General features: G+C 37.6%; 1 protein-coding gene across 24 annotated transcripts in view; it reads left to right on the top strand.

The window, feature by feature from the left end:
- Positions 1–12,307, top strand: part of LOC106877933 (uncharacterized) — a 266,382-nt gene extending 254,075 nt beyond the window's left edge. For 20 of the 24 annotated variants that reach the window (XM_089351599.1, XM_089351593.1, XM_052967535.2 and 17 more), the window contains 2 exons: positions 760–4,643; positions 10,427–12,307. In XM_089351599.1, the coding sequence (XP_089207725.1) occupies positions 760–4,643; positions 10,427–10,471 (3,929 nt within the window). In that variant the 3' untranslated portion in view covers positions 10,472–12,307. Of the gene's footprint in view, positions 1–759; positions 4,644–6,021; positions 6,055–10,426 lie in introns of all 24 variants that reach the window. The other 4 variants (XM_089351601.1, XM_089351595.1, XM_089351600.1 and 1 more) reach the window with 1 other exon arrangement.
- Positions 12,308–27,139: the final 14,832 nt, after the last annotated feature.

The raw sequence follows: 27,139 nt of genomic DNA, 5'->3' as shown, positions 1-27,139 counted from the left end.
TTGCCATCCGGTTTCACCAGTCCTCAGTCAAATCGTCCAACCCATGCTAGCATGGGAAGCGGACGTTAAACGATGATGATGATATATATATACACACACACACACACACACACACACACACACACACATTCATGTGTGTGTGTCTGTGTGTGTGTGTGTGTGCATTTACTAAAAAATTTTTCTCAAATTTATACAACATCATTCAAATGTTTGTTTGTAATCTGTGATTTTCTTTTAGCAGTGTCTTGTTACAAGTATTACTTCAATCATCAACAGACTATTTTTATAGGAAATTTTGAAGGGACATGTTGTCCACTAATGTTTTCCTATCTAGTTTTCTTTTGTGGTGTATCGTGCTTTGCAGTTACTTCTTGTGAGTGAATAGGGAACTGCCGCAAGATATTCATTTGTGTATGGCCAGTATCACAGCTAAAGTTATGATATTTACAACATCCAAATTTACAACCTGATTATAAATTTCAGGGATTGTTAATTGTCTTTACATATAAGCTACTTGTGTTTATGTGTACGTATGTTTGTTTATATATGAAGATGTGTGTGTTTGTGTGTGTGAGTTCTCTTGAAATTTTATAAATATTGCTCTATATTAATAAAATAGCATGTGTATGAATTCTTCTGCAAACTTGTGTGTGTGTGTGTGTGTGTGTGTGTGTGTGTGTGTGTGTGTGTGTGTGTGATGTATCCATTCATTTGTAACAGATTGATTTTTATGTATTAAACAACTTTTATGTCTTTTAGTTGTAGCAGAGGAATTGCAGTCAGACATGGGACTCTTCGTTGAATATAGCAACAATATAACAGCTGAACAGGCAAAAAATTTCCGACCGACAACACCTGTGCATAATTTAGGAAATCCTGATGGAAGTCAGTCACCAAGACCTCGCTTGACCACTGGAAATGAACTTACTGAGGGAACAGCAATATATCTTGGAAAACATCGCAACTCAATTGCGAGCGCCACAGATGATGACTTCAGTACAACGGACACTGTCACCTCTAATATATCAATGGGAGAAACGCTTTCACCGAAATCTTTCAAGAATGGGAATCGGCGTAGGCAGAGTATTTCGTCAGAAGGCAGCTTTACCACAGTTGGTATGTCAGAAGATTACAACATAAATGGCGTTCATGACCAGTTGCCAAATGGTGACACACTTAGTGAGGAAACGCGCATGATACCAGAAATTGTAGAAACTGTTGAAACAGGGGCTCCATATGGCATGGAATCATTTGTGCCCGATATGAATCATGTTGTTGAAAATGAGGTGGAAACTCATGAGGTCAATGGAATTGAAGAGGAAATAGTCATGTCGGTTTCTCATGATAATGCTAGCCGGCCAGTGTTGGAAAGTAGTCCCTCGTTAGAACTAAGTAGGTCTTCAAGTGCTGCTGAATTAGCACAGTACATGAACAGTCCTAAAGAGGAACTGGTGTTGACAAAAGAGGATCGGAAATCTTTGGATTATCGTGGCTCCCCAATGATTGAGAATCAGAGGAAACAGGAAGTGAAAGAAGAAAGCAAAAAGTTTTCCCCATCAACTGAGAAGAGGTCTCCAAAGATAAGGCTGGACGGGTACACTCTGTCAATTGACTCCGAGTCAGATACTATTGACTCAGAATCTACTCAAGAAGACAGCATTCCATTAGCTGCTCAAACAAATCTGAAGAAGCAGATTGAACGCTGGCAGAAGCAACTGCAAGAACACCTGAATGATAATAGTGGTTTGTACACGGCACAAGAACAAGAGAAACTCAGAGAGAAGGTTGACCAATGGAACAAACAATTGAAAGAACTCAACGTAGCAGATTCTTCTGGGTTTAGACTGCTTGAACAGAAAGTTATGAAGCAACAGATAGAACTTTGGCAAAGGAAGTTGTCTGCAAAAGAACGCCAAAGTGATGGTGCAAAGAAATACAAAGAACAAGAAATCGAATTTTTGAAGAAACAAGTTCAAGTTTGGAGACAAAAAATTAAAGTCATTGAGAAAAGTTCCAGCCTTTACACTATAGAAGAGAGAGAGGTTCTTCAAGAACAGATTGATCTGTGGCAGAGCCAGCTTGATAAAAAAGGTTCTGACACAGATAGTAGCACCAAAGAACAGAATCTTCTTCGGCACCAAATTGAAGTGTGGAAGAAAAATTTGAAGGATAAGAAATTTGCAGGACATTCTTTCAGTGCCCAAGAACAAGATATCTTGAGAAGACAGCTGATTGTTTGGCAGAAGCAACTTCATTGGTACAAGGATGGAGATCCTTCTAGTCAGAGAGAGATCTTGAAAGAACAAGTGAATGTTTGGCACTCACAACTGCAGGATGTCCAGAGCCACCAAGATAAAGATAGCAAAGTGGAGCAGGACATCTTAGAACAACAAATTGAATTGTGGCAGAATAAGATGAATGAAAAGAATTCTGGAAGTGAAGACCTTGTGATGAAACAAATTGACATCTGGAAGAAACAAACACGAGACAATCAGAACTCTGATAATGATTTCCTGGTGATAGAACAGAAACTTCTTCAAAGAGAAATTCAACTCTGGAATAAAAAGCTGAATGGCATTGATATTGAATCTGAGACTTTCTTGGCTGAAGAAATGGATGTTCTTTGTGATAAAATTGACCTCTATCAGAAGAAGTTACAGAAAAGCAATGAAACCAATTCCACAGTGGAACCTATTGAACAGGACCTTTTAAAGTTACAGGTTGATCTTTGGCAGCAGAAGCTAACAGCCATGCAAGAAAGGAAAGAATCCTTACAGAAATATAATGAAGAGCAACAAAATATTCTAAAGTTTCAGATAGAATTGTGGCAAGATAAACTTGCTCACCAAAATATTGATACTAACTTCAGAGGCACAGAGCTGAAAGGATCAGAGTTGTTAGCTAAAGAGATTGATATTTGGCAGCGGTGGCTTGATGTGAAGAGAGAAAAGAAAGAGACGAGGATAAAATTCAAATCACTTAATGAAGAACTCCAGAAAGATCAAATCCGTCTGTGGCAAGACCATCTTGACATTATCAAGAATAACACATTAGGGTACACTGAGGAAGAACGGGAGATTTTGATGCAGCAAATTGAACTTTGGCAGAGGGGTCTTGTAGAGAACAAAGACAAGAAGATAATTCACCTTGCTGCAGAGCAGGACATTTTAAAGAAGTATATTGATTTGTGGTACACCAAAATGAAACGAAACTCTGACACATCTATTGGAGAGGAGGAGTCTGAGGTGAGAGAACAGATTTCTATTTGGAAAAAACAACTAAAACTGTTTACTGTAGAAGAGACCCCCTTACCACATTCTGTTCAGCAGGATATCCTAAACCAACAAATTATGGTCTGGCAGAAGAAACGAGAAAAGTGCCAGACAGAAAAAGACACTGATGAGCTGGGGAAAATTGAGAGTGAAATTCTTCAGCAACAGATAGAACTTTGGCAAAATGACTTATTAGATTATGAGAAGAGTCAAAATCAAAAAGAAAATGTTCCTCAGAAACAGATAAAATTGTTACAGAGAAAACTCTCTAAAACTGACAAAGATGTCAACCCTGAAATAACTGCTCAGGAAAACGCAATCGTCAACCGTCAAATTGACTTGTATACAAAAATGAGCAGCCTTGATGAGGATTACAATGCTGAGTATATCACGGATGAACAAGAGATTCTGGAAAAACAGATTGATCTTGCACGTCTCAAGTTGTCTCAAACTGATGGCAATTCCTATTATTCAGAAACAGAGTATGACCTTTTGCAGAAACAGGTGAATCTGTGGCACCGCCAACTGATTGCAATCCAGCATCGTTTGAATATTCGAAAGAAATTAGCTGTACAGGAACAAAATTTGCTGAAGGAACAAATATCTTTGTGGGAAGCCAAGTTGAAAACTCACCTTGGTCCTAGTTCTCACACTGAAGAACAGAAAGCTATGCAAGAGCAGTTGGAAATATGGCAGCAACAACTTGAAGATCACAAGACTTCTATATTAAACAAAGGTTCCAATGTTAAAGAAGACCCTCTTGCAGACAAAATGGCTCAGATGCTAAAAAGCCAAGAGGAGATAATTCAAAGTTTCCAAGAGGGCTTGAAACACCTTCCAGAGAATTTGAAGAATCAAGTGAGATCATCACCATCATCTCCTCAGACAAAGGTGCGTTCATCCAAAGGTATATTGCCCCCTCCTCCAGAACTTCCACAAAGACCAGTTTCACCCAAAGAGATTAAACCCCAAATAAAGCCTATTACAAACTTTCCTCCTCCACCAGAGACATTCAGTAACAAATCACAGAAGCAGAAAGAAAACTCAAAAACCAAAAGTTCAAACAATTCAGTTCCACCAGTTCCTCCGAAACCAGGGACCCCTCCACCAAAACTTCCATTTACAGTGAATCTGAAAAAAGTTGGACCACCAAAAGAGAATTCTCCTCCAATAAAAACAGAGGTGAATTTCTTTCGAAAACAAAATGATACAGAAGTTAGTGGTGTTGTCCGAGCTGTTCCTGCTATGGTTGTATTGAAGCCACCCTCAGTAGCGCCAAAACCAAAACGGAAGTTACCAGAACCAGAACTCACACCTCGTGAGCAATTATTAATGGAAATCAAAAATTCAAGCCGGAGTAATCTGAAAGGGGTAAGTTGACAGCCTTGTTACTTTATAGTGTCACTCATACAGAAAACCTAGTTTAATACATGTCAACCTTGTTATTTTGAAGCCTCACTCGATCCCATTGTTTCGTAACTTCACTCAGCTCCATCTAATAGCCTCACTCAACCCCATCATCTTATAACCTCACTCACCCTGGTTTCAGTTTCACTCAGTTCATGTCATTTCATGGTCTCACCCCCATCCCCCACCATATGATCTCGCTCATCATTTGTCATTTTGCGACCCTACTTCTTGATATTCCAGATAAATTTTCTTGTTCAAAGAAATTTTTTTACAGAATTTTTTTTTTTTTCCTATAAGACTTAGATTTTGGATGAGTGGTTATGACAGTCATGCCTTTCTCAAGATGATTATTGTTGTAATTGAAATAACTGTCTACAATCAGGAGTTTGGGACCAAGGGATGGGTTTATCTTGCCTCTGTCACAGGTCAGACTTAATTCAGTAAACCTGTGATGAAAAGCATCTCAACCCCCCCTATCATTTTGCTTATCAGTGACAACAATGTCCAATGTGATCTTCGTTTTTTTAAAACCCCTCAGACCTGGGCCCTTTTGTCTAACTTCGCTCTCCATCAGGCATCCTGAACAAAAAAAATAAATAGTTGCTTATACAGCCCAAGGGTAACAATTGCAGGCAAACTAAACAACAGAATCAGCTGCATCTTCTTTCTCTACATGTTACAATCATTATTACTTTGCCAAGAATCCAGGTATTTTTCGATATTATTATTATTCAGGTCTCTGCCTGGAATCGAACTCGGAATCTTTGGGTTAGTAGCCCGTGCTCTTAACCACTATGCCATATGCCCTGGAGAATAATAATAATAATAATAATAATAATAATAATATCGAAAAATACATTAGGAATGAGAACCCAGGTTCAAAATTTCTCCAAGACACCTGATGAAGGCTGGAGGGTATATCAGCCGAAACGTTGTGTTAACAACAAATAAGATGAGGACAAATATCCGTCAAATGGTAAATAATATTTTGTTGCAAAAATTTATCTGCAATAGATTGGTCATACTTCTACAAATACACAAAATATGTTAATTTTTTTTTTTTATACCATTCCTAATATTTTAATTATAAAAATATACTATGATTTTTTGAAGATCGGATGGCTTGGAGAGTCCATCTGTGTAAAATAGGAACCAAAACAATCTATAGAAACCCTGGTATATCTGTTTGTATGTCTAGTTGTTATTATCAGGCATCATTGTTGTTGATGGCATCCTTACCAGCCATTACTCTTTCATGTTCATGGTTAATCCCTAAACCATTAATATTGGTCTGAAGCCATTAATATTGATCTTTCTCTCTCTCTCACTCCTCTTCAAGAACACTGTATATAAAGATGGCAGTTAATCTAAGGTTTGTAATCTTTCTGTCTCCTGAACCACTCCAAGTCTCTCCCTCTCTCTTATAATTGTTCTATAGTTCCTTTTTCCTCCTCCTTAGATACTCAAGCTTTTGAAATAAAGCAAAGTTTGTCAACCTGGATAAGTTTATATGTCACAGGAAGAAATGGAATTTGACATTTCAGGACATTACCCCCCCCCCCCTCTCTCTCTCTCTGCCCCAAGTGAGGGAATGACACCAAAATGTCAGATTCTACTTCTCTCTGTGACTTACAAACTATACTTTTATTTCTTTTGCTGACACCAGACACCATGACTAGTTCTCCTTTAGAGTTTTTATCATTTAAAAATAAAGATGAGTCGATACTTGTAGAACCATTCCCTCCCCAGCATATGCACACGCACACACGCACACACACACACACACACACACACACACACACACATATAGATATACATTTATTTACAAACCAAGCCAAACCAGACTGGAACTTGGTGCAGCTTTCCAGCTTGTCAGCATGGAAAACAGACATTAAAGGACAATGCTAAACACACACACACACACACACACACATATATCTACCCACAAGAGTAAACAAGAGAGACAGAGACAGGCAGAAACAAGGAAAATGCCCCTTATATTTGAATACTATGCAAATATTCTTTTTAAAAACTTTTCATTTAATTTTTCCAAAATTTAATCGTTTTCCATACTTACAGTTGAAAAAATCTCAATGACCGAAATTGGTACTGAAATGTTTTTTATAAAATTATTTTAGCATTTTCTACCTTGACTTTTTTTCCATACACACATACACACACATATATACGACAAGCTTCTTTCAGTTTCCATCTACCAAATCCACTCACAAGGCTTTGGTCAGCCTGAGGCTATAGTAGAAGACACTTGCCCAAGGTGCCACATAGTAGGAATGAACCCGGAACCATGTGGTTCATAAGCAAGCTACTTACCACACAGCCATTCCTTCGCCTCCACACATACATACATACATATATATACATATATATATATATATATATATATATAAGAATTTAAGGAATGGAGAAAACGCATGTTATAATTGCATACTTTATTCCTACATATGTTTCAAAGGATTACAACCTGTGTGATCCATAGGGATCTTTGATATTAAAATTGTAACCTTCTCATCAGGGAAAGCATGCTTTCCCAATTTTAATATCAAAGATCCCTATGGATCACACAGGTTGTAATCCTTTGAAACATATGTAGGAATAAAGTATGCAATTATAACATGCGTTTTCTCCATTCCTTAAATTCTTAAATATACTCAAATACCCAAAATTTCAAGGAGTTCCTGCCTTAAAAACAGGAACTAAACCAGTTATTTTGTGTTCTTTGCTACATTGGTTTCTATTAACCCATTTATTCTATCAGAAGAATTTTTATTCATTAAGATAGAAGAAATACACATAATTATATATATATATATATATATATATATATATATATATATATATATATATATATATATACACACACACACCTTATGTTTGTTTTTTTTTAATGCTAACCTGTGCCTTTGTACAGAACACTAGCACAATCACCACAACATCACTACTACATCTACTGACTCATTTACCACTAACACTGTTACACCAACCATCATCACAACAATCACCACAATCCTTGTCTCTGCCCCCACCATTACCACCAGCCCCACAATCATCATCATCATCATCATCAATACCTATTCCTAGTTCATCTCCAGTAACTTGAGTACTGGAATCCCGAAGGTGCATTATTGATCTGAGACCTATAGTTAATCAAATACAAGGTATGTAAAAACATGTTTACATCTCAATAATCAATAAAATCTCTCCCCTAATAAAGTGGTTAATCTAATTACATTTACAGTCACAATGGTTTCTATTCTATTTTATTTATTTTTTTCAATTGTAGCAAGACTTGTTTTGGTTATTATTTATTTGCTTTATGTTCATTCAACATGGCAGCCACATTCCACTTTGGTCTTCAGCTCAGGACTGTTTCCCTAGTTACTGAACCTGTACCTGAACAACAGAATCTCCATCAAAACACAACATAGTATTGTAATTAGGAGAGTCACATAAAACAGAGAGAACTACTAGAAATTATTTGCTCTCGAAATGCTGGTTCCTGTTGAACCATCTAACCCATGCTGGCATGGAGAATGGATGTTAAATAATGATCTGATACGTCAACCAAACAAAGCATTTTCAAATTTAACCCTTTAGCATTCAGATTAATTTATCAAATGTAATGCTTATTTATCCACATTTTTTAAAGAATTAATCATGCGTTATCTTGTAGCTTCAAGATTTTGAAGATGGGATTATTTTTCAAATGACATTGTAGGGTAGATGTGGCCAGTTTCAACATAGAATAGGGAGAATATTTGGGCCAGATATGACCAGTTTAAATGCGAGACGGTTAAGGATCTCACACAATAATGAAAGAATCTCTGATTGATTCTCTATCTGTTCAATGTGACAAACTCCCTAAGCACACGCCTAATGATTGTAATAGTTTAGTCTTATCTTTAAAGGATTAATCTTAGGACAATGCCACTTGTTTGCTAATTAGAGAAGTTCAAATTAAGCTGGCATGCTGTTTTAACCTCAGTTTCATTAGAAAAATTTCGTAATCATTGTTTTATTTGATGTTAATTTTGTATATATAGGCAGAGAGGACGGACGTTTTTGAAAAATTCACAAAATCATTAATTTTAGCTGCAAACAAATTTTATTGACATCAATATGTTCGTATTAAAATAGCATTTGTCAAAATCAAGTGTGGAAAACAACGTCCATCATTTGGTGTCCGTTTTCATTGATGCATTTCTGAAGGCGTTTTTGGAAGTTGGCCTCCACTCTCTCCAGCATTGCTCTGTCGATTTGGGCGACTTTCATGTAAATAACTTCCTTCAAATCGTCCAATGTATGGGGCTTATGTGTATACAAACATGCCTTGAATTTTCCCCACAAGAAATAATCACACATGGACAAATCAGGGGGCTGAAGGGGCCAAGGATTGGCAGCAAACCTGGAAATGAGATGGTAATCAAAGAGGTGAAGAACATCCATTGATGCTCTTGTTGTATGGGCCATCGCACCATCCTGCTGAAACCATACATGTCAGTCAGGCATGCATTTTCATTGTAATTCAGGCACAAAGAAGTTGTTTATCATCTTGATATAAAGCTGATCTGATACATTCCACATTTTCCGGGATCCGTACCGTTTGTAGTGCCCCTTCCAGTCTCCTATTTATTAGTGTATTTCATGTACAAAGTGTATTCAGTCAGCATATGACTGTGTTATGGGTGGGAACAGCCTGATTTCGGTGAATGTTGAAGTGACACCAAAACTCATACTCAACTGCTGTGATGGACTCGTTATTCTTCACGTAACTGTTGTAGACAAGCATGTGATGCCTTATTATCCACAGCGCCCTAGCTTCACCTGAAAAGAAAAAAAGAATGCTAAGACATCACGGATGGAATGGTATCTGTTCGGACATATGTCTCTTCCTCTGGGGCTGAGTAATAACCATTTCAAAAACGTCCGTCCTCTCTGCCCCACCCTGAATAAAGAATAAATTAATTCAATGGATAATACAAAAAGTTACCAATTTGTGGCTCAACATTGAAAAATAACTGAAACAACATTGTATAAAAAAATAAACTGATTCAAAAAATAGAAATTAATTTTATAGCATAAAAAATTAAATTACTGAAAAACTGAAGTGAAATCAGGAAGCAACCACTGAAATAGCAAGCCTAGAATTGCTTCAACAAAGAAAAAGAAAAAAAGGGCAATTAAGGGGCTGATGCAGTAAAAAGGTGTACATCCCAGTTAGAAGGGTGGGTTCAGCCATGTAGCTCTGAGTTTGATCTCACTGCATGGCACTGTGGACAAGTCTTGAGATCTGTCAGTCCTACAGGCTCAGTAGACCAGAGATTATTTTGGTTTGTATAGCATATAAGCAACTGAGGAAGTATAACACCTCACTCTTGAACAGGAGTGAGGTGTTAAACATATATTTGTGTGTGTGTGTGTGTGTGTTTATACCAGTCTAAAAACTGGGTTGTTTGTTTTTTGTAATCTCCTATAGTTATAACTTAGTAGTTCAAGAAATAGTGATTGATATAATTAGTACCAGCCTGAACTAAGTCTTAGTGTTGATATTTAAAACCCTTGAAAGAAGCATCCCTGGAATGTTGTAGTTGAATGACTGAAACCAGCAAAAGAAGACAATTTTGTTTGGTAAAAAATTCCCTTTAAATTAATTCTTCTTTGAAATTTTTTCTGAAAGGTTTTTCTTTTATTTCTTCTTCACTTTCATTTTTTCTGTTTCTTTTCAGGTGAAGTTAAAGGACACCAACTGGTCCAAAGATAGCCAGTCTTGAATATCCAGAGTATTAGATAGATGAAACAGCATGTAGAAATCACCAGAGGGCGCTGTTATCAGACAATTCTTTCACACATAAACTTCTGATTCTTCCTATATACTCCTATAACAATTCTCTTTCAGATATGGAAACTTAGAACCTGACCAAAGTTCCTCTGCCACCATTGGCTTTAACTCAGTTATGTAAATACACCTGGAACATCTATCTACCTACCTACTTTCCTAGCTATTTGCCTACCTGCCTAGCTAGCTAACTGCCTACCTTACCAATTTACTTCCTCCCTGTCCTTGGCCACTTCTAAATACTTAGCCTTGTGTTCTTTTAGAAGTGATCGGTGAACTAATCTTGAGAAATAACAACAACACTTAATGGCTCTGTAAGCATGTTTAATTGTTGTTTAAACATTGAATGAAAATAGATAAAAAGAAATTTAAAATACTAAAAAAAAAAATATCTTAAAAATAAATGGTTCGGAATTACCAAATTTTCTCTAATCAGTTCCAATTATAGGAAGATTCTAAAATCTGTCCTCATGACTGGGTCATTACAGAAATTGACCTATGAGAGAAGAATGGCACAGACAGACAGAGTGGACAAACAGCAATATATTTATGAAATAAGGCTGTGGTCAGGATCTAAATACTGAAGATTTTTGTTTAATTATTCTTGTGGGAACATACACAGAATATTCAAGAGAAAAACAGTTCTATTGTAGAGACTTCCATGAAAATCTAATCTTTTTACTTGTGTCTTCGACAAATGTATTAGGGCAAAGGAGTAGCAGACTCTGTAAAACGATAGATTAAAAACTTGTATTTAGTTATGTATGTTGTGAGTTCAAAACCTTATCGGGGTCAGCTTTACCGAGTGATCCTTTAAAGGGACAATAAAATAAAACATCAGTCAATTACTGAGGTCAACACAATTGATTTACATTTCCCCCACCCTTGTTTCCCCTTGCCAAAAGAAAAAAACAATTTTGCTGTTTTGCAAAATTAGAAATTGTAATTTTCTATTTTTTTTTTTTTTTTATAAATTAAAATATGGACTGTAAGACTGAACTGAAATGAAATAAATTTAATAATATGATATAAACAAAAAAATAGAAGTACAAAATACTACAGTGTATGAGGTAATTTTAAAAAAATTCAACTAATACCTGAATAATGTGTGTGTGTGTGTGTGTGTACATATATACGAAGGGGTGGGGCTGAAAAGTTTCTGGCTTTGGGTAAAAGAAAATACAGGAGGATCAGTTATGGTTTTATTCAACATATTTCCCTCTCAGAGTCAGTGGTCCTTCAGTTTTTCTAAACCCTGTAAAAGAACTCCAAATGTTAAGCCTCCAACTAGGACCTTTGTGATACCCTTAAAGCCAGGAACTTTTCAACACTGCTTCATATATAAAAATGTATGCAAACACACATACACACACACATATTTCATATGCACCAGAAATACACGTTATTATAATAGTCAAATCCTGACCACCTTATACAATTTTCTAAGGCATTGCATAACTTCTTTTACATTGGCTGTCATAATTATTACTATTAAATGCATCGTTAATGATTTATTTCCTCTAATATCTGTCTGGAATCTTTCCAGCTGTCCAGAATGCTGTGTACTCAGTCAATTTGATATACATACATACATACATACCATAACTAACACATATATGCATACACGGATATATGCATTGATATATATATTTATAACAAAATAGGGTTGAGGTATAACCTCCACCACGAAGAACATTATTGTTGTAATATTCAAGTTAAATAAACATCTGAAGTGACTGTGGAATTATTTCACATTTACATTGTTACTATACACACTTTTTTTTTAATAATATTATACATTGTCTACAATTATTGTTTGCTTAATATACACTTGTACTAACCTTGTTATAATTTGACTATATACAAATTGTTTTATTACTTTGCACACGTTATATATATATATATATATATATATATATATATATATATATATATATATATATATATATATATAATATAAAACAAAACAAAACAGATATACATTCTCTTTCCTTAACTACACACACACAATTATCAAATTATCATTTGATATTTGCTTTCCATGCTGGCATGGGTTGGACAGTTTGATAGTATCTGAATATCTGTAAAGCCACTTTGGAATGGTTTCTACAGTTGGATGCCCTTTCTAATACTAATCACTTTACAGAGCGTACTCGGTGCTTTTTTTCATGCCACCAGCACTAGCAAGGTTGCTAGGTAACTTGAAAGGAACAAAAGGAAATTGACAAAAAAGGAAACAAACTCCTCAAGTATATATATATATATATATATATATATATGACATTAATATTGACCAGTGAGAATGAGTGCTCAAAACTGCATTGCTGGATAAATACTCTTTATTTGTAGGTTAGCAAGGCTACCATTGGTTTCATGCCAACAGAAATCTCAACAATTATCAAGTCTGCAACATGGAATTGTGTGTGTGTGTGTGCGTGTGTGCGTGCGTGCGTGCGAAATAAACGAAGAAAATGTAATTGGCATTTTCAAGCTTTATACAATATGCACACAGAGCAAGTACAAAAATCTCTATTTATAACCCTGTGTGTGCATCCACCCTCCTGCATGAATGAGTCTAAGTGCTGGACCCTTTATTGGTGCCAAATCAGATCAGACAACTGGAAGAATTCCATACCAGATGGCTACTAAGTATCCTTGATCTTGCATTAAGGCAAAATAGATGTTGGTATATATTTAGCACCATTCAAAATTCCATCTAGTTTAAATTCTTGGCAATATTATTTTGTGTTGTTTCTGATTATCCATAGATTATTTTAATCTGTAAGATCTCTAGCACAAAGCTAACCAAATCAGTATCTGAGAATTTCTCAAAGACCCATCTTTCTATTGGTCGTGCCTCCACAATTCTTTATTGGTAATTTATCCATCCTCTTTCTATTCTTGTTTCCAAGACAATGTGTGAATTTGTGGTTTATTATTTATCTTTAGTTAATACATTGAACATATTGAGATCAGCTCCCTTTGATATCTTCAGCTCCCTAGCAAACCCGAGATGGTTTTGTGTTGCTAAACACTGATTGTAAGTAACATTTGAGATATTGTTAATTTGATAAACTGTTAATTTAAATACTAACAGTTCTCTTCGTTAACACAGTCTAACATTATATGCAGTCTTGTTTTTTATTCTGGAATTTTATTAAATAGTCAGACTGATATGTAACACAAAATCATCATCATTTGGTTTCTCTAAAAAATTTCCTTAACTTCTGTAAAAAAACATGAAATATTTCTGTTGTCTTATATTCATTAAGTACCCAGATAATCTGTTATTCCTCAATTGTACATTTCTAAACTGATGTCCACCCATATTGACTTTAATTTCAACTAACCAATATGACCATAAACTATGGATTGCTTTGTGGACGGTTTTAATATCTTGGCCCTTCTTCACCATGCCACTATACATTCTGTTGCCTATCAATATGTTGGGCCACTTCTATACAATCTACTGGCTGCTAACCACTTCAAGTCATTGACCACACTTCGAGCCTGTTGATATTAACTATTAAATATGACTTCAGACAGCTGGACAACCTTGAACTGTTCATCTCATTTAGACAATTATGAACAGTGCTGACCACCAAAATCTTGTCACGCCAATGCACTGATACTTCCCCAGTCTGCTGTGGTCAGTAGTATTTGATCACTTGACATGCATTCATGGCCCATTTGATCTCCTTGATTAGAGAGGTTCCTAAAACTTTCGTGAGTCATTACTATCCCTTAGAAATTGTTCTCTAGAGGATTTTGTTAATGGAAACAAGGAGATTATTCAAAGACAAATGTCTCAAACCTGGAATAAATTTTGGCAACTCTTCATTAATCGACCACTCAGTGCTTGTTTGTGTATGAATATGGCAGGGCAGAGAAATAAACTAGAAACGGATCCCAACATCCTCTCTGAAGCCATAATAACATTTGTGGTAATAATGGATGTCTACAAACAGCACTGGATTTGGGCGCCAACTCTCTGTTGGGTTTTTGGATGATTACATTCTCGAGACTTATTGATGGCATTGGTTAAAAATCATTCTTCGAGGTCAGTAGATTACTCTTTACTCTTTATTCTTTTACTTGTTTCAGTCATTTTGACTGTGGCCATACTGGAACACCGCCTTTAGTTGAGCAAATCGACCCCGGGACTTATTCTTTGTAAGCCTAGTACTTATTCTATTGGTCTCTTTTGCTGAACCGCTAAGTTACGGGGACATAAACACACCAGCATCGGTTGTCAAGCGATGTTGGGGTGGGGGACAAACACAGACACATAAACATATACACACACACACACACACATATATATATACATATATACGACGAGCTTCTTTCAGTTTCCATCTACCAAATCCACTCACAAGGCTTTGGTTGGCCCGAGGCCATAGTAGAAGATGCTTGCCCAAGGTGCCACACAGTGGGACTGAACTCGGAACCATGTGGTTCGTAAGCAAGCTACTTACCACACAGCCACTCTGCAGTTATTTTATTTCCCCCACATAATGTTGTTACACCTGTCTCTCTTTTTTATATATGCATGCAGACACAAACACATGCATACATACCAGACAAAATGTGATTTGTAAACCTAAGCTGTATCTTTAGTCAGCAGCACTCCTGCAAATACTGGCTAGCCATTGTCTGATGAGATGAGCTTGGATCACATGTAATATATTGTAATGTCATATATTACACAATCAGCTACATTCATGGTGGGTCTGAACTACATGTTGTTAAAACAACTGTTGTTGGCACTCCATCGCTTACGACGTTGAGGGTTCCAGTTGATCCGATCAACGGAACAGCCTGCTCGTGAAATTAACGTGCAAGTGGCTGAGCACTCCACAGACATGTGTACCCTTAACGTAGTTCTCGGGGATATTCAGCGTGACACAGTGTGGCAAAGCTGACCCTTTGAATTACAGGCACAACAGAAACAGGAAATAAGAGTGAGAGAAAGTTGTGGTGAAAGAGTACAGCAGGGTTCGCCACCATACCCTGCCGGAGCCTCGTGGAGTTTTTTGGTGTTTTCGCTCAATAAACACTCACAACGCCCGGTCTGGGAATTGAAACCACGATCCTATGACTGCGAGTCCACTGCCCTAACCACTGGGCTATTGCACCGCCACTGAAACAACTGTAATAAAGAAAACAATGTAATATTACAACTTCTATTTTTGTTTTTGGACTTACTCTGTGTGTGTGTGTGTGTGTGTGTGTGTGTGTGTGTGTGTGAATAGATATAAGAAGAGAGATAGATATAAGGAAAAAGATGAGTAGTAAAGGAAATTTCTTACAGATGTGGAACAGAATTCCTTATTACTGACAATAGAACACTTCATTCTTCTACCAAAATAGAACACTGTACATATTTTTGCCACGGTCACATTTCACTGACCCCCTCCAATGAGGAGCTCGGCCAATACTTAAGATTTTTCTTCTCTCAGCATATAAACCTATCCCATTTTGTGGATTCCTATTCTAGATCTGTCTAGCAGTTTATCCGTTACCTGTTTCTTTCTCTTATCAATTATGACAGTAATTCCATGTAGAAAGCAACATCGATGTTCTCAACATTGTACAAATAATATACATTGCACTTCTATTCACACGGAGACAAGAATACAAGATATTTCTCGTACTGGTGCCACAAAAAAAACGAATCCGGTATATTTTGTAAAGTGGTTGATCACAAAAAAGGGCATCAAACTTATATAAGTCATGCCAAAAATGATAGGTGCAAAATGTCCATACCTATCTGGGAGTAAGTCACAATAAGAACTAATTCAAGCCACAACAATGCATTCAAACCTTGCAAGTATGGAAAGCAGACAGATGTTAAATGATGATATGAAGAAAACCCTCTAGTCAATGATGCAAGCATGAACAGATGGGAAGCTGATGATGATTGCACAGATGTATATATAATTTATTATTATCACCATTAAGGCAGTGAGCTAGCAGGGTGGTTAGCACACCGGGCGAAATGCTTAGCGGCATTTCATCTGTCTTTACATTTTGAGTTCAAATTCTGCCGAGGTCGACTTTGCCTTTCATCCTTCCGGGGTCGATAAAATAAGTACCAGTGAAACACTGGAGTCGATTACATCATCTAGTCCCCTCCCCACAAAATTACAGGCCTTGTGCCTTCACTAGACAGGATTATTTAAGGCGATGAACTGGCAGAATCACTAGCCTGCATGGCGAAATGCTAAGCGGTATTTCACCCATTGCTATGTTCTGAGTTCAAATTCTGCCGAGGTCGACTTTGCCTTTCATCCTTTCGCGATCAGTAAATGAAGTACCAGTGACACATTGGGGTCGATATAACGGACTACTCCCCTCCACCAAAACTTCAGGCCGTGCCTTTAGTAGAAAGGATTATTATTATTAAATATTATTATTATTATTATTATTATTATTATTATTATTGAGGTGAGCTAGCTGAATTGTTAGCACATTGGACAAAATGCTCAGAAATGCTTCTGAGCTCAAATCATAGCAAAGTCAACTGCATCTTTCATCCCTTCAGAATTTATATACTGGGATCAATGTAACCATTTAAACCCCACCCTTATATTGCTAACTTTGTGCCAAAATTTAGAACAGTTATTATTATAATGAAAGACCAGCAGATCAAATCCTTGTAGCATTATGTCTCTTTAAGGTTCTAAGTTCAGATCCTAACAAAGATTACTTTTTGTTCTTCTGGGGTGGATAAAATAAAGTACCAGCTATAATTGAATTTGTGGCTTTGGTCCAATGTGGGAAATCGAAACGCACGGATTATACAGTGTGGTGTGAATGTTTAATGGGAAACACAGTGAGGAAGGTGGGAGGGGGTGCTATTGAATAAATCGGGACTTAATTTAATAAGGGCAATGTTTTTTTATAAGAGGAATTTAGTGAGATGGGTGGGGGTGAAAGTGAGGGAGATGGATGAAGGATCAACATCTACTGTGAAATAAATGTAATTAAAATTTCAAAACAATATATAACTACATATAAAATGTTGGGGGGAGGGATGATGGAGAGATAAAGGTTTTGGTAAATTTAATTACTTTTGATAGAGGACAGGGAATAGGGGACATATATTAAGTGAAATATTTCTAATCTTCAAAATGAAATTCAAATATCAGTAAAATTATTTGGTAATCTTCACGTCAGGATTTTGATGAGTCTATAATCACAAAAGGGTCTACATTTATGCAGGCTGACCAGATATCTGCACTTGTACACAGGGGATTGTGTAAGGTTTTTGTGGAAATCTGACAGTTGTCCCTGCAGACAGTCTTCCCTCTTCATACCACTGATGTTGTCCAAGGGAAAGAGTGTTACAGCTTGGCAACAGTGCTGTCACAGGTGCTGTTAGAACCTAAACAACTAGAAGAGCTTCTTCAAGACATCCTGTCTGTTGTTCAACACAGTTCTGCCAACCCAAAAACCAGGTTTCATACACTATTATCAATGTTACTGTATAGACTTCACCTTCTCTCTCCAGAACATTCACAGGTATTCTTACCCATTCATAGTTATTCTTAACTGTTTCTTGTAGATTGTTTTCTCTGTCCCCAGAAATTAGCAATGGACTGTTAAGTTTCCATCACTGATTTCCTAATATGCCCACCACTGCAAGTGTGATTCCTATAACTAGGAAACTTCAGTTTCAGTGGAGAAATTCTTGAAATAGTAGAAATAGAAAAATTTTTTCTGTAAATATAAATAATATGGAATGAAGCGAAATTCTTGGTGTTAATTCTTTATAAATTGATACATTTCTTCTCTAATTCCTCAGTCAACGTGTGTGTGTGTGTGTGTGTGTGTGTGTGTGTGTGTGTGTGTGTGCGTGTGCGTGTGTGGCAAGCTGGCAGAATCATTAGAACACAGCACAAAATGCCTAGCAGTATTTCATTCATCTTTACATTCCGAGTTCAAATTCTGCCAAGGTCAACTTTGCCTTTCATCCTTTCGGGGTCAATAAAACTAATCAACTGACCCCCTCCCCAAAATTGCTGGCCTAGTGCCAAAATTTGAAACTAGTGTGTGTGTGTGTGTGTGTGTGTAAGAGAGAGTGTAACTTTAGAGTCAAGTGGGAAGGTGATGTCCATGATCCTTTACAGGGCCTTCAAGATTAGTGGGGTGGGGGCAGATGGAGGAAGGTATCCTTAAACCAAAGACTTGGCCCAACTGAATGCTTGGGTCTATTAAAAGCATCTAAAATACCGAGAGGGACAGGGGTTAAACAAAGTGACAGATAAGACTACCAGCCAATTAGGCTATGGTGAGATTTGAACTCAGAACAAATACCACAAGGTATCTAGTCTGATGTTCTTATAGTTTTACCTGTCCATTACTGCCCTGGATCAATATTTTATAGATGAAAAGCAATGCTAACCTGCTAAAATCACAAAAATGATAACCAATCCTTGACCTCACCATACAACTATTCTAACAAGATGTTGATGATCGTTTCATTAATTAATTCATTAATTTTTATACTTTCTGTTGATGACAACTCAGGTTTGATTCCACACTAAAATAGTTTTGTGTTACTAATTAACAAGTATCTAATATTTTTCATTTTCTTTTTTTTCTTTTTTCATTCATTAATCCTTTCATACAGTTTTATATTTAAGAGATGAGGAATTATTTACATTATTTACATTTGATGGATATTTGTCCTCATCTTGTTTGTTGTTAACACAACGTTTCGGCTGATATACGCTCCAGCCTTCATCAGGTGTCTTGGGGAAATTTCGAACCTGGGTTCTCATTTCTCAGGTATTTTACGATGTTATTACTATTATTATTATTATTAGACTTCAATGGAGTTCTATATTTAAGAGATGAGGAATTATGTACATTTGACGGATATTTGTCCTCATCTTGTTTGTTGTTAACACAATCTTCAACTTCAAAATGAATCCACTGGTGTCATTATATTCAAGCCAGGTGGTATTAGCTTCGAGTCTCTACATCTACACAGGAAAGTTAGATGGTTTGAAAGACGAGCTAGTTTTTGATGGAGTTTCTCTATATGCCTCCATTGAAGTCTAATGTCGGCTCCATACCGATTAGATAATACAGTTCTATATCTAAGAGATGAGGAATTAACTACATTCTTTACATTTGACGGATATTTGTCCTCATCTTGTTTGTTGAAATTGAAGATTGTGTTACCAACAAACAAGATGAGGACAAACATACGTCAAATGTAAATAACGTAAATAATGTAATCCTTACAGTGTTTGTACACTGGGCAAAGATACTTAACGACATTTCGTCTGTCTTTAGTTCAAACTCTGCCGAGGTTGACTTTGCCTTTCTGCTTTTTGGGGTCGATAAATTAAGTACCAGTCATATCAACCAAGCACTGGGATCAATGGAATCAACCCCCCCCCCCACTCTCCCAAAATTGCTAGCCTTGTACCAAAATGTGAAGCCAATATATCTAACAAAACACACTGTCTCTATCTTAATTAATAATCAATAATTTGTAAGGATTCAATAAAATAAATAAGTCTGTTGTAATTAGTAATTTGATGTTTAGAAAGTTTTAATTTAAAAATGAACAGGTTTTGTGTCAAAGACCCAGAAGCAGTCTTAAACAGATTTAAATAGAAAAGGTTAAACAGTTCATTTAAAATAACGAACCAAACCAGTCGTTGCATGTTTATAATTTTGAGGTCATGATTATTTGGTTATTGACAACAATTTTCTAAACATTTTTGTTATTTTGTTTAGAATCCTTCGACTGGAACTGCCTCAAGCTTGAACTCTTGATACCAGCTTTTAGACTAAACCTGAAACCGAAGGTCAACTTTTCACTTTAAGTCCTCACAGTTTAAAACTTTCTTATAATACTCTCGTACTTTTGACCTTTCTAGAATTCAACTCTTTTGTTTGGAAGAGTTTGTTGTGAATCACCATAATCTGCCAATTAGAGTAATTAAAATAATTAAACAACAACAACATTACATATACTGAAATGTTAGATTTTTTGGGGGGGAGGGTTGTAATTAAGTTTTTATTGCAAAGAATTCATTCAACCAACTGATTTTAGAAATCTCTGGGTTTATCCCTAGTTAGTAGTGATCAGAGATGTTCCAACCATGACCTTCCTGCCTTGTTTTCTTCTTTTGTCTATACCATGTCTCTTTTAAGGTTAATGGTGTATAAATTGAAGGAGACTTGGCTCTATTTCTAGCAAAATAAGTAATCATGAGGACTCTTCCTCAACTTGATGTCCCCTATATTCTAGTTTCTTGGTGTTCATGATGTGCAAAATATACAACTTTGGTAGGATAACAAATGAAATGATTAATTGCTCTGCATCCCAACAACAGTACTACATCATGTCCTTTTATTTGTTTCAGTCATTTGACTGCGGCCATGCTGGAGCAACGTCTTTAGTCGAACAAATCGACCCCAGGACTTATTCTATTAGCCTCTTTTGCCGAACTGCTAAGTTACGGGGGACGTAAATACACCAGCATCGGTTGTCAAGCGATGGTGGGGGGACAAACACTGACACACAAACATATATAAATATACAACGGGCTTCTTTCAGTTTCCATGGCACTGAAACTGGAACTATGTGGTTGGTAAGCAAGCTACTTACCACACAGTCACTCCTGTGCCTATTTCGTTAATTTTTCTTTTGTTAATCGGGTGTTGAGAGGAGGAAGCATCCATAAGTTATGAAAGCTTTCCCAAATCAGTCAGAGCAACAAACATTGACAGTTAGAGAGAGCAGAGACTAAATTATTATTATTAGCTGTTAATAAGTACCATGGGGGAAGGAAGGAGCCATTGCAAAGCTATTGAAATACTTGTTGGTTACACTGACTTCAAATTTCTTCGTGGATAGCATAATTGAAGAAAGCAACAACAGACCACAACAATGAGTTAATGTTACTGGAGTCATTACAAGTAGAAAAAGAACAGTTGTAGTGATTTACAGAAAGGTCACTGTAGACATGTAGGGAATAAAAAAGCCTTCAATGATGGTGTAATGACTATCTTCAGTTACTGTCATTCAGCTGAAGACAAGACAGTCCACACTAAATACAATTATTCTAGAATTGAAATTTTAAAGTTTGCTGTTTTGTACCAGAATTAATTACATGATAATATTTTATCCTCTCTAAGACAATTGTAGTAAAGATTGTTTGCCAACATAACATGGCAGTCCTGGTCTAGGACTAATGTTGCTGCCATGTTATGTTGGCAAACAATCTTTACTCCAAGGTACTGTTGGTGAATATCTCACGTTGTGAGATTTAAAGATAGTAATTTTTTAAGACAATTGCAATTAAAATTTCTTGGTATACTATGTCAAATATGTAAGTGTCCAGTTAGTGTCCAGTCAGACAAATTTTTAGTTAAAATTGACCGATTCCTTCATTCCACCACTGCCCTCTCTATTAGAATTTAATCTTCCCCCAATCTGGCTAGTACCTGGTCACCCCACTATGTTTCCATCCTTCACATTGCCAAAATTCCAAAGACTTCTATCTTGCTTTGGCATAATTACAATCCCTGTCAGAGGAGGCCAGATGGCAGAATGAGTGTCAACCTATAAAAAAATTGTCTGCCATACTTTGACATCCAAAGTTCCATTCCTATTACTGTAACCAACTTCACCTTTTAATGTTGCAGAGGTTAATATCTAGCACAGACACATTTCAACATCAAACCAAATATGCCTTGCAGTATTTAGTTATATTCCTCATTAAATTCCCACCACTTTACCTTTAATAAGTCGATAAAATGAAATACCAGTCATATTCTGGGAGTCTAAAATTGACTGTTTCAACTGCCAAATTTAATTATACCACCATATGAAATTTATCTCCACCATCAGATATTAGCTACTCTTACCTTCTTTGACACAATTACTTTCCAGAACAACAGGTTCAAACACCAATGTAATATTTTGTATGTTTCTTCTTGTATCAGGCTTATTTTATACATTTTAATTTTTCCTTTTGTACAAAATTTGTGATCAATTTTTTTTATTAATTACATATATATATCTTATATACACCCTGTAAAATGTATTTAGTCCTGCAATAAAGATGTACAGTATGTATTTAATAGAAATGAGTCACTACAGACAAATTTCATTTTTGTTGTCCTTTTTTTTTTTAAAAAAAAGTTTCTAGATTTTTAAGAATTAGACCCAGGAAGACCTGGGATGTGATGAAGCACAACCTTCAAACATAAGGCCTCACCGAGGCAATGACTTGTGACCGAGCCGTTTGGAAATATGCAGTGCGTGAGAAGACCTGGCAAGCCAAGTGAGACCATAATCTGAGGCCTCTGCCAGGGGTGTAGCCAGCCCACTTATGCGTACCTTTCCTTCATTGGACACTGAACTCTGTTTGCGAAGACCTGTTGAGGCAAATGAAATCAATCCAAATTTGACGACTGGCACCCATGCCAACCTCTCCTTCATTGGACACTAAACTCAGCTTGTGAAGACCTGTTGGGGGAAGTGAAATCAAAATCGTGATTGAACCAAATTCGATGACTGGCACCTGTGCCAGTGGAGCGCTAAGAACACCATCCGAGCGTGATCATTGCCAGAGCAGCTGTCTGGCTTCCGCGCCAGTGGCACATATATAGCACCATTTGAGTATGATCGTTACCAGCATCACCTTACTGGCACTTGTGCCGGTGGCACGTGAAAAAGCATTTGAGCGAGGTCATTGCCAGTGCCGCTGGACTGGCTCCTGTGCAGGTGGCACATAAAAAACACCAGATTGGAGCCTGGTGCAGCCTTCTGGTCAAATCATCCAACCCATGCTAGCATGGAAGGAGGATGTTAAACGATGATGATGATGATGATGATGATATCAAACATTGAAGTTTCCATTCCAATCTACTCAAAGGTATGTATTTTTTTTTCTTTCAACTCTTTTAGTAACCAGAAAGTAGCCATACTGGAGCACTGTCTAAGCAAGTTGATGAAATTGACCCCAGCATTTCTTTAAGTCTGGTGCATTCTGTTGATTCCTTATTGCTGAACTGCTAAGTTACAAGCACTCAATCAAGCCCTGGTTGTCTGGCAGTGAAAGACACACATGTACATGGACAAATATATGATGGCCTTCTTCACAGTTTCCATCAACCGAATTCACTTACAAGCTATAGGTCTACTCAGAGCTTTAGCAGAAAATATATTCACAAAGGTTTTTATTGGTTTTTATCGGTGGAGTGTGCTGATGCTAGAACACCACATTCATGGGTTTTAATTGGTATCAACCTCAGAGTTCAGACTGGGGTTCATTTTGTTGATATTTGTTTATCAAGTAAGTTTATTTTGGACATAATGGAAAATAATTTGTCATAACAGAATACCTAAATATGACAAGGTATTAGTCTGGAGTACTGAGTTTGCACCAGAGTACACTAACATTTATGTCTAAGCAATTTATATATATATATATATATATCATCATCATCATCATCATCGTTTAACGTCCGCTTTCCATGCTAGCATGGGTTGGACGATTTGACTGAGGACTGGTGAAACCGGATGGCAACACCAGGCTCCAGTCTGATTTGGCAGAGTTTCTACAGCTGGATGCCCTTCCTAACGCCAACCACTCAGAGAGTGTAGTGGGTGCTTTTACGTGTCACCCGCACGAAAACGGCCACGCTCGAAATGGTGTCTTTTATGTGCCACCCGCACAAGCCAGTCCAGGGGCACTGGCAACGATCTCGCTCGAAAATCCTACAGGAGCCAGTCAGGCGGTACTGGCAACGGCCATGCTCAAAATGGTGCATCTCATGTGCCACCCGCACAAGAACCAGTCCAGGGGCACTGGCAACGATCTTACTTGGCTTGCCGGGTCTTCTCACGCACAGCACATTTCCAAAGGTCTCGGTCAGTAGTCATCGCCTCGGTGAGGCCCAATGTACGAAGGTCTTGCCTCACCACCTCAGCCCAGGTCTTCCTGGGCCTACCTCTTCCACGGGTTCCCTCAATTGTTAGGGTGTGGCACTTTTTCACGCAGCTATCCTCCTCCATTCTCACCACATGTCCATACCAGCGCAATCGTCTCTCTTGCACGCCACAACTGATGCTTCTAATGTTCAGCTTTTCTCTCAAGATACTTACACTCTGACGGGTATTCACATTGACATTACACATCCAACGGAGCATACTGGCTTCATTCCTTGCGAGCTTACGTATGTCCTCAGCAGTTACAGCCCATGTTTCACTGCCATGTAGCATGGTTGTTCGTACGCATGCGTCATACAGTCTGCCTTTTACTCTGAGTGAGAGTCCCTTTGTCGCCAGCAGGGGTAAGAGCTCTCTAAACTTTGCCCAGGCTATTCTTATTCTAGCAGCTACACTTTCAGCGCACCCACCCCCACTACTAACTTGGTCGCCCAGATAGCGGAAGCTATCGACTACCTCTAGTTTTTCACCCTGGAATGAGATAGAAGTTGTTTCCTGTTTGTTTACAGTCTTTATTGCACCTGAACATCTGCCACAAACAAAAACTAACTTGCTAGTTAACCTGCCTTTGATGTTGCTGCACCTCTTATGTGTCCATAGCTTGCACCGGGTACATCTTATAGAGTTACTACCTACTCCTTTTCTACATACTGAGCAGGGCCATCTACCTGAAGGGGTTTGTGTTTTATCTACCTTCCTACTTATTAGGATTTTGGTTTTAGCTAGGTTGACTCTAAGGCCCTTCAATTCTAGACCTTGCTTCCACACCTGAAACTTCTCCTCTAGTTCGGATAGTGACTCCGCAATTAGGGCAAGGTCATCAGCATAGAGGAGCTCCCAGGGGCAACCTGTCTTGAACTGCTCTGTGATTGCCTGGAGGACTATGATAAATAAGAGGGGGCTGAGGACGGAACCTTGGTGGACCCCTACCTCTACCCGGAATTCATTGCTGTACTCATTTCCAACCCTCACCTTACTGGCAGCATCTCTGTACATGGCTCGCACAGCTCTCACTAACCATTCTTCTATCCCAAGTTTCCTCATTGACCACCAGATAAGGGATCGGGGGACCCTGTCAAAGGCTTTCTCCATGTCAACGAAAGCCAGGTACAGAGGTTTATCCTTAGCTAGGTATTTCTCCTGCAACTGTCTCACTAGAAATAAGGCATCAGTAGTGCTTTTACCTGGCACGAACCCAAACTGCATCTCATCTAAATTGATTCGCTCCCTAATTAGTTGGGCTATGACCCTCTCTGTAACTTTCATAACCTGATCTAACAGCTTGATGCCTCTGTAATTATTTGTATCTAAAGCGTCACCTTTACCTTTGTAGCAGTTGACTATGATGCTGCTACACCAGTCATTGGGTATGACTCCTTCGTGTATCACCTGGTTCGTAATACGGGTGACTAGGCTATAGCCAACACTGCCAGATATTTTGAGCATCTCTGCAGTGATTCCTGATGGGCCGGGGGCTTTCCCGGTCTTCATACTCTTAATTGCTTTATCTACCCTGGTACTATCAACTCGGATAGCTGGTCCCTCTATTGGGTCGACATACGGCAGGCTCTCTTTCTCCCATTCATTCTCTTTATTAAGCAATCTATCGTAGTGGCATCTCCAGACCTCTTTCTTTGCATCCTCATTTAATGCAAGCGTACCATCATCCATGCGAACACATTTCTCTCCTACAACATCACTATTCTCTCTCCTACACTGTCTTGCAACACGAAATACCTCGAGTCTTTGGTCCTCACGGCGCAGAACATTGGCAAATCTTTCCTTATATATATATATATATATCTTTTACTCTTTTCTTTGTTTCAGTCATTTGACTGCGGCCATGCTGGAGCACCACCTTTAGTCAAACAAATCAACCCCATAACTTATTCTTTGTAAGCCTAGTACTTATTCTATCAGTCTCTTTTGTTGAACTGCTAATGTTACAGGGACGTAAACACACCAGCATCAGTTGTCAAGTGATGGTGGAGGGACAAACATGGACACACAAACATACACACATATATATATGGTTTCTGCTTTTAACAATTTGAGACGTTTACCACATGCAAAGAAACTCTGTAAAACTATGTACAGTGGTTTTGCAAAACCTTTTTCCATGTCATTAAAAGAACAGCCAGAAATCCACCAGTGCTTGTTGCTGAGTTCATTTCATCAATGGCCAGTATTACATCTTTTATGTCAATGTAATCGATGATTGCCTCTTTTCCATGTAGATCTGCAGTGTTGAAAAGCTCTTTAGGCTTGCATGTTTCCCAGTGGAGAAGTGAAGACATTTTGGAATTGTTTAACACTTATCTGCCTGGAGTCTGCAACTAGTGGGCTGTCTTCAAACAGTGGCTCTATTTTGTGTTGCACCAAGGCAGATTCTTTTGCAAACTTGTCAAAGGCTTTAAGATTCATTTGTATATTTCCCCACGGCCCTCATTTCTCTTTCTGCTCTTTTCTTTTCATGGTTGATTCTGAATTTATTCTCCATCTCTAAGAGTGCCTCTTTGAGGAGGGATTTCTCACTGTCATTAAGTTGTTTGTGTGATTGGAGATCTTTATTCTGTCTCATAAGGACTTTCCTGTTTCAGGAAATAATGTTTTTTA

Source organism: Octopus bimaculoides, chromosome 4 (genome assembly GCF_046866305.1).
Source record: "Octopus bimaculoides isolate indiv1 chromosome 4, ASM4686630v1, whole genome shotgun sequence".
Lineage (NCBI taxonomy): Eukaryota > Metazoa > Mollusca > Cephalopoda > Octopoda > Octopodidae > Octopus > Octopus bimaculoides.
This window is presented reverse-complemented; position numbering and strand designations above follow the sequence as displayed.